The 12096-nt window shown below is 36.7% G+C and overlaps 1 protein-coding gene across 1 annotated transcript; it reads right to left on the bottom strand.

Moving 5' to 3' along the window:
* Positions 1-1169: 1169 nt before the first annotated feature.
* iffo1a (intermediate filament family orphan 1a) lies at positions 1170-11767 on the bottom strand. The gene is made up of 9 exons (XM_043218009.1): positions 9839-11767; positions 6678-6738; positions 6466-6561; positions 6174-6314; positions 5703-5893; positions 5323-5440; positions 4727-4819; positions 4370-4500; positions 1170-3732 (listed from the first exon to the last, which is right to left on the bottom strand). Exons 1-9 carry the CDS (start codon positions 10789-10791, stop codon positions 3582-3584), a joined length of 1935 nt encoding a protein of 644 aa, XP_043073944.1. The 5' UTR covers positions 10792-11767; the 3' UTR covers positions 1170-3581.
* Positions 11768-12096: the final 329 nt, after the last annotated feature.

Genomic DNA, 12096 nt, shown 5'->3' with positions numbered 1-12096 from the left:
CTCACTCTCTCTCACACACACACACACACACACACACACCCCCTCCGCCCCTCGCGGTAACGTTAACGGGACAGCACTGCGGTGGTTGAGCATAATGTATCTACACTTCCAACCCCCCTCACAGGCCTGGGATTTTAACTGTAGGAAAGGAGGAGAGGCACAAAAAACGGGTGTATGCTTTAGAACAGGTCACCATCGTCTCAGAAGTGATGCATCGGAGCTTTCTGCTCGCACACAGCATAACCTCCACACCGGTCAAACAACTTTCAGTGGAACGTGCCATATGACGGATCGGTTGATGGATGCGTTTAATGCAAGTGGGATGCAAATCCTTCTGAGCTGTGACCTGAAATCCCTATCTTAAATGCAACACGTCCGAACTGTCCAAACCGAATGGCAAAAGCTCTTTAGGCCGAAATATAGGTTAGCATTGGTGTCGTTTTTTTGGCTGCATAAGCAGCAAACGGAAGCAGCGCAGCCGATAACAAAAGCTCAGCAAAGTGCTACAGACAATTCGGTCGCTGTGGTAACAGCATCACTGTAATGACTGCTGAGCTCACAGCAGCAATCAATGAGAGAAATATTCGGCGCTGTGCCCGAACCACGGCCGAAGAGCTGACCGCTAATGGCAAACTGTGACTCAGTCAATCAACAAATTTAATGAGTTGGAAACAGGTTCTGGAACAATCAAGGAAGTGCTGTTTTTTAGTGGATGAAACATTCTGTCGTCAAATTAAACATTTTTTTTTTATATGAGAGTTTAGGTGAATGTTTAATTTCTGCATTTAAGATTCTGTAACCTAATAGACCGAAGAAAGCATTCAAAACTATTTTTAAGAAGTTAACTTATCACATTTAACATTAAAATAACAGGCAATCTCACCGTTAATACTAACCACAATATTCCACAACTGCTTAATATTTACTGTTAATAATGTTAATATGTTTTTTTGAGCAAATTTTTTACAGTATTATGCCTTTTATCCAAAATCAACACATTGAATATTTGTCCTTTAAGAATAATGCATGCAAAATTATTATAGGCTTGAAACATGAAACGCAATTTATGTAAACTACAAATCTGAAAAACATTCTCCCTCTAACACAATGGTTTATAATTATCATATTAAAACATACTTCATGCAAATAAAATCAGAGAACGAGCAGCGTTTTCACTAAAATAATTTATTTTCAGCTTGTCCATCCTAATATCCGTACACAGGTTTTTTTTTTATTGTCTGGTTTGAGACCATCTTTTCAAGTTTCACTGATCTAGATATCTAGAATCAGAACAATCTCGCATTTGTAATAAATAGCGGTCTATTGCACAAAACATTCCTAAACCAACGTCAGAGTTTAGAAGCCCTTTTCTAAAAATTGCATCAGAGAGTTCTGGCACAAAATTCTGATCGACAAGTTTGTTCCTGCGTTTTGAGGAATAAAACCCCACTAATTCACATTCCACTTCTAACTCGCTGATAAACATTCATTTTAAACATTCATTAAAATTACAGTTCCTTTTTATATTACCCACACCATTTAACATCATATTACAAACTAAGACTTAGGACCTGAGCCCGTGACCTTAGATTGTAATAAATGGCATGGGTATCGCTTTGTTCTGTACACTGCAGTTCAAACAGACCTGCTTACATTCATGTTAACCATAGCTACACAGCTGCATGAGTTGGCATGGTAATTTACTGTAGGCTATGACTGAATAATCACAGAAGAAGCTTTATTGTTTCCATGGTTTACATCCACAAGAAAATATCTACACCTATTGCATGTTGCTGCTAATGAGAGTTAAGCAGACGCACACTATTAGCTTTATTATGAAGTCTGCGAAGCCGATTTAAACGCCTCAGCAAGTGCCTTCAAGTATAAATACAGTAAACCTCCAAAAAAAATCTCCCGGGCACCTTGATAATACGAAATATGCTAGTTGAGCCAGTAATTATCAAGCGCTGATAACTTGATAAATACAAAAACAAAACACAAGACAAAAGACAGAGAAAAGATTTATGAATAATAATAAGTGATTTGCTGAGATTACATTTTTAAGTAAATTCAGTTGTTTAGTCCTTTAATTTAAATTGAAACCAGCCGAGGTTTTGAAGTCCTTTGGCTAAAAGTGTGAAATAAATATCGAGATCCCTTTTATATTCAAATAAATAATTTAACAAATTAAAATAGATAAATAGCTTAGGAGAAGTTGAGGAATAATGTGGAATACATCGCCCTAAGCAGCACTTAACATGTTCAGTCATCACTTATGCATAAGTGCATAATGACTCTCATATTGACTTTTCTGGCCTAACTGTTTTGGCTTTTTATTTACATTGACGTCATTTGCCATTTTTGTGTTGTTTTTTTTTTTGTTTTTAATCAGATGCACAGACCTTTGTAAACTGTTTTTGTAACCTGGCCCTTAAAGAGCGAATCTATTGAAACTCAGTTGAGTATCTGTATTTGACTAATGTTAATGCAACTAAATGGCTAAAGACCTTGACTGAGGCTAAGCGATCAAAGGCAGGATACAGTGCATAATGACACAACATTAAAGATTTATCTTTAACCAAGAAACACAAATAACAGGGCCAGTGATTAGTCATCTGGCCTTCACCCGCAGCACAAAAAAAAAAAGACAGAATAAATAAGAAAATGAAAGCAGACGCCCACACGTTTCACTTTAGTGTGCACTTGTGTTGAGCACTAAATACTGGTCCCAAAATTATCTACACTTAGAGCTGCAAAACGTTGACTGCAGACCTATTTAAATATCACTTATCATATCATTGGCATCACTGGGAGCTGATGCATAAACTGCTGAGTGCTTGTTCAAAAATTAATAACTTAATAGCTCTTATTATTCAAGTATCCAAGTTTAAAAAACTCTGTGGTTAATTGGGGCAAAAATATTAAGAAGAAAAAAAAAAAAATCAACTTGTAAAAAGTGCTTTGTGTTTGCTATACTATATATAGAACATACCTATGAATTCAAATGTTAAATTATTTTATTTGAGTAAAATGTCTATATTTTTCATATATAACTTTAATAAAAGTTTGACGATACGATTTAGAAACGTTTCAGGCATTTCCTTAATTTTTTTTCTTTCTCTATTCAAAATGTTGCAAACAAAAAGTTTTGTTTTCCAATCATCTAACAAATGCTAGTTTCTTTCATATTATAATGAAGTGCCTTTTTAACAAGATTAACATATTTCTTAAAGTCCTCATTGATCTTCCTTAAATTATAAATTCGAAAGGTACTACATATCAGGAATGACCCTGCATAAAAATAAATAAAATTTATGTAATCAAGAAAGAGTGATATCACATCCGGCCTCATAGTTTTGGCCAGAATTAATATAATGCTACATGCTGTTTGGACTATTAATGGTGTGTTCCAATAGAGGGCACTAGTGAAACCACACACAGTTACTTGCCTTTCAGAAGGTAACTATAACCCATACACTGTGGATTCTTGCTGCAGCATCGCAGTCTCTGTTATGAAATGATAACCGCCATACGTTTATAATTGCAGTTATTTCTGTGGTGCTGGGGGGGAATAAATGCTCCTAAGCCTTTTTCCATGTTTGGTCCGGGACAGCAGAGTTCGACTGCAAGTCATAATACGGTTCAGCGCTGTCAGAATTTGCCGCAGTTGCTTTTTTCCTCTCCTTCTCTGCATTCTCTCCCTCCTCCACAGCAACGGGAAGAGGGGATTTTCTGTGAACGAAGGGAGATGTAATGAGTGACGACAGAGGGTGTGCTCCATTCAGAAATAAACCTGACTTCACTCTCCACAGAAAGAAACAAAATGGAGAACGGGTTAATACTGACATTAAGAATGCACTTTTAAATTGTTTTTCACTTTTGTTATCCAAGACTGCCACTGATTGAGTGACACTTTCAACTGCAGCTAACGTAATATACATACATATAGATAAACAAGGTTTTTTGTTTGTATAGCATTCTATAAGTGATACATATGATACACATGCATGCACATCTGTGTGTGTGTGTGTGTATGCATATCATAATGCACTTCATTCAAAAAAAAAAAACGAGTCAAACTAATTTTAAAGAGAATATTCATCTATTCAAAACCCTTCAAATGAAGCATGCTTTTATTATTTATTTAATTTCTGAAAAAAACAGTTCCTTAATGACATCCCCCTTTTTTATGTTTAATTCATATTGATAGGTTCTGAAAAAAAAAAAAAAAATTCCTGGGAGAACAGTCTATTAATTGAGCACTATGTTCAAGTCATAACATCCTTTTTAAGTCCTTATTATGAGCACTTTTGACCTGACTACATGACTTGATTAGTCTCTCTTCGAAGGCCTGTGTGTGTGTGTGTACCTGTCTCCACTTTGAGTGATTAATCTTCTGCAGGTCTCCATCTGAACATCCAGGCCTCTTTTCATGCTGCACATCTCCATATATTCATGCAAATGCCTGTTCATATCCGACTTAGCAGTTGCCAGCTCCAACTACATACAATCACAACACAAACTTAAAGTAACAAAAAGTCACATTTTACAGCTGTGTCTCTCTTAGAAAAGATATCTTTTCCATCCTTTAAAAGATCACACAATACTGTCAACAAATCTCTCAGTGTTGTTGGCCTTGCTTGATAAAAAGCTATTATGTGTCTGTTAGAGTAAAGAAAAAAAAACCCAACATGCAGATGTTTGGGCACAAGCAAAAACTCTTTACCTCAATTTGGTCAATGGTGTCTTGATATTCCTTTTCACGGGATTTGAAAAGAGACTCTGTGTCTTTTATCACTTTCTCTATGGACTCCTCCTGCTGTGTGAGAGAAAAAAAAAAAGAATCTGTTAAGTTGAGATGTCTTGTAGCTCTTTCTCTACATAATGGAAATATTGTGCAGAGAGTGAGAGACATTCAAATGAAATATATCCATTTGGTTAAAATGGTAAATCAGTGTTTTTTTTGTCCTTCGTTTGCCTTTTATAGCAAAAAACGATGAAAAAAACGCCAAACTGTAATAGATGTAGCTTGAGCGCTTCATAGTACGCTTGTGTGACAGCTGCAGTTTTTGTCTGTGTTGGCTCGAAAGATTTAACAAATACTAGTATAAAAATAAAGCAAATCAAATTTAGAAAAAATAGATAAATCATAACAAAAGTAGCAGTGACACCAGAAGATAAAGTAATGCTTTTTACTAAAACACTATATATTAATAAAAAAATGTATACTTTTTGTGTAAATAACTGTATGTATATCACTATAAATGCATGTTGACTGCTTAAGGTTTAACTGGAGCTGAAATCAAGAAAAGACAAACATACTTCTCCTTGGTTCTCAACACCGAAAGTGTATCCTGGAAAATCTTCCCAGAGTAACAGAGTTTCCTCAGTCTCTTCCCACGCAAGACTGTCACAGTCGTCCTCAAACTCACACTCACGTCTGTGGCGTGAGAAAAAACAATGATTAGGAACAGTCCGCATTCAAATCCAATTAAGTGCGTGATCTTCAGAACCAGAACGCATCAACACTATCATTTCATTAAACCATTTCTTTTCATTAGAAGTACTATTTATTCAGTCACTGTGCATGTATCATCTTGCTAATTGAGATGTCATTTATTATGTATGAGTAAAACTGATTAACAGCACTCATTATTCCACAGCATTCTCTGAATTTTCAGACATTCATTGACACCGCTTACAATTGGTTGAGCATCCTCTGCATCTCCTCATTGATCTGATTGGCTGATGAGGAGCAAAGCTCCACCTCCTTATTCCCGCTCTCCTCACTTTCAGAGATGCTTGCTGGTTCATCACTCTCATTGCCCCTCATTGTTTGTGATGCTGGTTTTCGAGGACGGCGGGTCAAAGTTGACGGAGGTGTGGCTACTTGCTAGAAAATACGTAGCAATACATATGATCTGTCGGAAATCATTCTAATATGCTGATTTATTTGTAACATTATGAATGTTGTCGCTGATTTTACTGACCGATTAATTTAATTTTTGACCCAAACAATAGATATTAAATCTGAAATAAATTACATAAGGACCGCAAAACAAGTCATCGGCAACAAAGGCTTTGGCTCAATTTTTCTTTTACGTCAAAAACCATTAGAATATCAAGTAAAAATCACGCTGCATGAGGATAATTTTTAAAAGACAAAGACAAACCTGGAAGATCTGAATCATGTCTTCGCAATTTCTCTGTTGGGCTACATCACACAGACGAGCTGTGATGTCAATCCTGCGACAGATGTCCATGTCCACTTTCATGGCCTTCTCCTGAATTTTACTGTCCAAGTCGGAGTGATTCTTACAGTAAAGAAGATGAGAGAGAAAGAAAGAACAGAGGATCAATTACTCTGCTGAGACGTTTGTGGGACAACACTTGACTGGAACAAACAACATCGACTACATGAGGTATTTTTCAGGTCAGGTCACATGAATGTTGTCATTAACTCACATTGCTCATGAGGCCTTTAAACAGAACCAGCTCTGCTTTAAGCTGCTTAACCCTCAGAGCAAGTTCATCCTGACAGACCTCACTCTCCTGCAGGTCCTGAAACAAATACACACACACACCTATACATCAGATGCAGTGTAGACAGTGGAGAAGGTCTTAAATTAATTTCTCTTATTTGAGTTCATTTAAATGTTAAATCGATTGGGTTCTACCTCTTCAAGCTCTGCAACTTTTTCCTGTAGATCCACCCGCATTGTGTATTCCTCTTCCCATCTAGAACAATTGATAAAACCAGAATTGGCAAACCATCTGACTTTTTTTTTTTTTTATACCCAAAAATGAAAATTCTGTCCTCATTTACTCATTCTCAAATAGGTCCAAACCTGTATGAATGTCTTTCTTATGCTGAACACAAAGGAAGATGTTTTGAAAAAGGTTTGTAACCAGGCTGTTTTGGGTGCCCATTAGGGAAGAATTACTATGGAAGTCAATGGTGGCCCAAAAAAGCAGAACAAACTTTCTTCAAAATATGGTCCTTTGTGTTCACCAGAACAAAGAAGTTCCTACAGGTTTGGAACCAGATGAGGGTGAGTGAATGATGACAGCATTTTCATTTTTGGTGAACTATACTTTTATTCAGGGAAAATTCTTTGATTAGGCTTCAATCATTCACAAGACGAATTGTACTGAATTGTACTATAGCTTAATTACAATTATAATGTGATCAAATACAAAAATAAATATATTATTTTGTTTATTTATATATATATATATATATATATATATATATATATATATATATATATATATATATATATATATATATAGTGTATAGTGTAAGAAAAATATAACTTATATATGTTATGCTAAATAAGTTTATATATTAAATATATTTTTAAATAGTTTAAATTACATGAATACATATATGCATTAAAATAAATGTAAATATTTCCAAATATAAAACACACGTTTGTGTATTTATATATGCATACTAAATACACATAGTACACACATATATATATTATGTAAACAAAAATGTTCATTTTGGATGTGATTAATTGTGATAAATAAATAAATCTAAACTGTACGGCCGTATATACCTTTCAAAAAAATCCTGTAAATACATAAACATTTAATTAATTTTGTAATAAAAAACAATAATAAAAAAATTAAATGAATCACTCATTATATGATTTTTTTTGTTCCGAGCCTGTACAGTTTTTCGAAAGTAAACATGAAACTCAACACTAATCACACGTCATAAAAATGCAAGCACCAGCTAAGAGTGAGTGAATCTAAGCTAAAAATAAAGTCTGTCATGTAACATGATCTAACACTTTGGGCTGGTAGTACTCTACTCATGTAGTAAATCATCTTTTTTTTTTTGCGCAGAAAGCATTATGTAACGCGTCACTAGATTGCGCGCATAGGGGTCGCCTGGGACAGGAAGTGCCGGACTATTCACATACGCGCTCCTTCCATTTCAGGCCATTACTGCAGTGTCACTGCAGGTGTTAGAGCAGGTGATTTATGTTAGTGTAGCACTCAGATAACATCCACATATCCTTCTTCCTAACACGTACAGCTGAATCAGCGATTCCACAGACCAGGTGCCACTGCATCGCATATACAACTATATAACAGAGAAAACATACAACCAAGGGCTTTTCTTTCAGAAATGAACCCGACTGTTGGCTTAAAAGTGCTATTTTGGCTGAGGTTCAGTGGCATTGGCAGCTGGTGGTAGTCTGGGGAGTCTGAACGGGAAGGTAAGAGAGAGACCGTTGAATTATTCTCTATTGGCATCCTGGCGGTAGCAGCACTCAGTTCAGTACTGCATTGCAGATGCTGAGGCGCAGAGGGGAGGCGGCTGAAGTTAGAATGAAATAGATGGAGAGATGAAGAGAGAGATTCGTTGGGAGGAGGGGTTATACGGGTATTAACATAACAACTTTTCCTCATTAGTCGTGTGTTCTTATAAAACCATGGAGAAAGTATCATTTAATAGTAATAATACTTGTTCATGTGTGGTATCATCAATGCATTAGATGAATACCTATTAATAATAATAATAATAATAATAATAATAATATCAATAATAATAAATAATATAATTAGCCTAAAAAATATAAAATAAGTAACATTAGGTAAGAGAATTAGGTAGGTATTTTAATTAAAGCTTATGATTTTTAAAATGAGAAAAAAGCATTGTTAAAAGTAACTGCCTAACTTTGACTACTGTATGTAATTAAAGCACTACTATATATAATATGTTATGTTAAGTATATAGGGGCCTAGGACAAAAATGCCACTGAAAATAACAAAAGTATTATATTAAAGTATCTAACAATCTTGACATTATATGTTCAGAAAAAAAAGGCCCTGAAATGTTGACACTGATATGCATATTTTTACTTTGATTATTTAATAAGAACAGTAATAAGTGAAGGCTACTTCATAGTGCCTAAAAAGTGAGTTGTCTTGCTAAAGAATAAATGCATGTATTCAGTGCAAACGCACTCATCTTATAAATTCCACAAAATGTTTTATGTATTTTTATTAAGTGCATATACTGTACCAGATTTTTATGAGGGCCGCAAGCTTGAATAAAAAAAGGGCTCCTTAGAGCAACTGCAAGAACATTCAGTGATACACTATTAATAACCAGCAGTCTCACCTCTTTGAGATTTTTGTTCATAAAGCTAAAACTGAATAGCAAAAACAAAAGTGTTAATGTCAGGATTTACTGGTCTTTACAAACACACTTTAATATAATGTACGGATGATAACATTTCGTTATGGTAATAACATGAATGGCTTGATGGTAATGAGTTTTTTTAGGTTTTAGGAAAAAAAACAAAAAAAACAAAGAAAAAAACGGGATAAACCCTAAACTTATACAATATGTGAGCTAATAGTTGAGCTAATAAATGTTTTAAAGACACCTAATAAAAGGTGCTATAAAATACTTAATAAAAATAAATAAATAAAAGAATAAATACAAAATGCTGTGTTTTCGTAATGAAATAATCATCCACCATCCATATATAGATGGTAGAGAGACAGACAACGATAGATGGATAGATAGATAGATAGATAGATAGATAGATAGATAGATAGATGGATAGATGGATGGATGGATAGATGGATAGATAGATGGATAGATAGATAGATAGATAGATAGATGGATAGATGGATGGATGGATAGATGGATAGATAGATGGATAGATAGATAGATGGATAGATAGATGGATAGATGGAAAAGCTATTACGAAAGTTGCAAAGAAGCGCAAAGTGCTTCATAAAGACGTGCGTAAAAGTTACACTTTAAAGCTCTCCATTTACAAGAACATGACACTGGACTCATACTAACCTCCGTTTGTATTCGTCTCTCTCCCGTTTTACCTTGGCGAGCACATTGTACAGGGCCCGGATCTCCGGAGTGATGGTGTCGATCTGAACACCCACTCCGTCCGGTGGCACCCACGACGAGACCCGCGCCTCACGCCCGGTGCTGAACCTCTGGTTATACGACCACACCGAGGCAGGGTGAAATCTGGGCGGAGGGTTGCTGCCACAGCCGACCCCGGCATTGACATACTTCCCGTTGATATTGCTGAATGTTTTTGGAGCAGGGTCGATCGGGCTGATGGGGAAAGTTGGGGTGAGGTTGGAATTGGAGTCTGTCAGATTGTTTGGGTGCAGGTTTTCTATGGTTGTGCCGTTATTGGACCCGTGAGGGAGGATGCTGTTATTGAGGGTCGGTGACAGCAAGGCCCCGGGCAGATACGCGGTGTCGTTCGCGTTCTGAAGCGGAATCAAGTCGGTCCTGACGGGAATCAATCCCACGAAGCCGGTTTGAACTCCAACGTCCCGCGTTAAAGGCTTTTTATTTTCTACGCACTCCGCGCTGTCATCCAAAGCCTGTTGCAGCTGCTTTTCCAGTACTTTATTCCTGCGCTCCAGCTCGTGCACTTTGGCTAAAAAGCAGCGGAAGCGCAAATTCAGAGTTTTGAGGACGCTGATGTTGGAGCCCAGGTCGTTACGCAGGGCCGCGGCGGCAGGAGGTGGAGACACCCGGTGGAGATAGTTACCCAGGTGTAGATACGGTGCTCCTGGAGGAGGTAAAGCGCCTAGGTCCAACCCGTCTTGCCCGATGCCACTCGTTTGTTCGCTTAAAAAAAGGCCCGCTGGGTCGGTCCAGTGGCCCGAAGACGCGGAGTCCGCGAAGCCCGTCACCTGGCTCTGCTGGAACGGATACGAGTTCTCTCCCAAAACAGGATTCATTCTGGAGTAGGAAAATCTGAAATGCTCAAAGTCCGGCATGAACACTGATTTAACCGTGCGCCTTCGAAGCAGATCCTCTGAAGTTAATAAACTGAAGGAACACTTGTCCGATTAAGTGGGACCAAATGAATGAATCCGATCAAACACAAGCCTTTGATTATGCCTACGACAGTCCGCGATGTAGCACGAGGACGCGTTACGCGTGTCTGCATGCCATTTGTTAACAGTACCTTACCAGACGTTGTTTATTATCTTAGAGGGGATTAAACGCGTCTTCGTAGCGGAACGGCCAAGCTCCAGAGCAGAAATAAACATGAAAGGAGAACTGCGGCTTCTTCGTACCGTAATCAGATAGTAGAAGCGCATCACTTTTGCGCACCGCGACGGTTTGGTTATTTTTGCGTAATTCAACGTGTTTAGTTTAATCCAGGTTGTGAAGTTACACATTTAACGCTAGGGATTGAGTTAGATCATGTCTTTTTATGTAATGGTCAAGCTCAGCTTTTTGAATGTGCGCGTGTATTTCTGGGATTTACGGTAGTCAAGGTGTACCTTTACGTCACTGGATGTAATTTAACGACAGCACAGTGATACAAATCGCTACTGATCTTGAATAATCTGAACAGTAACAATACTGCTTTTTAGACGTTTTATTGGGTTTGTACATCAACGAGATCAAATACCAGGACTATAAATTTGAACAAGGCTGTTAAAGGAGTTGCGGGTTTTTAGCTGGTCAAAGCAGTGTTCAACTTTTTAAAAATCATATTTTTGGCCGAAAATTGCCATTAATAAAAATGACATTTAGACAAAATAGCAAAACATTTACATAAATATATGTATTTTTTCCTGCATATATGTATTTTTTTTCATATGTAGACACCTCTGACCCCGTAAGAAAGACTAAGGAATTTAGTAACCATTTTAAAACTTTTATTTATTTATTTTTTTTATTTCCACAGATTATATTTTGCATCTGACATTTTGGCTTTTTCAGTTATTTTATGTACCACAAAAACAGACAATGCCATATTTTCTCACTTTTTTTAAACATTAAAAACTGTCTTTTTTTACAAAACTGTCTAATTGTGTTTTCTTTTTTTCAAGGTCAAAGTGCACTAATGTCTCACATTTCATAGTTTCCTAATTGTGTTTTCTGTCTATGAAATCTACAAAGTATCACTAACGTATTGAGAAAAAGTAGGCCTTTCAAAACGCTGTATAGAACAAGCAGGACTCAGACAAACACAAACAGAGGACTTCATTGTGTGACTCTGCAAGCTCAGCCTCATTTTCACATGCATCAGGGTGATTTTTGTACAACAGAAAAAAATTAATCTAATT

The sequence above is a fragment of the Puntigrus tetrazona genome, chromosome 19 (assembly GCF_018831695.1).
Source record: "Puntigrus tetrazona isolate hp1 chromosome 19, ASM1883169v1, whole genome shotgun sequence".
Lineage (NCBI taxonomy): Eukaryota > Metazoa > Chordata > Actinopteri > Cypriniformes > Cyprinidae > Puntigrus > Puntigrus tetrazona.
The sequence above is the reverse complement of the archived record's forward strand: the minus strand, read 5'-3'. Positions and strand labels throughout refer to the sequence as shown.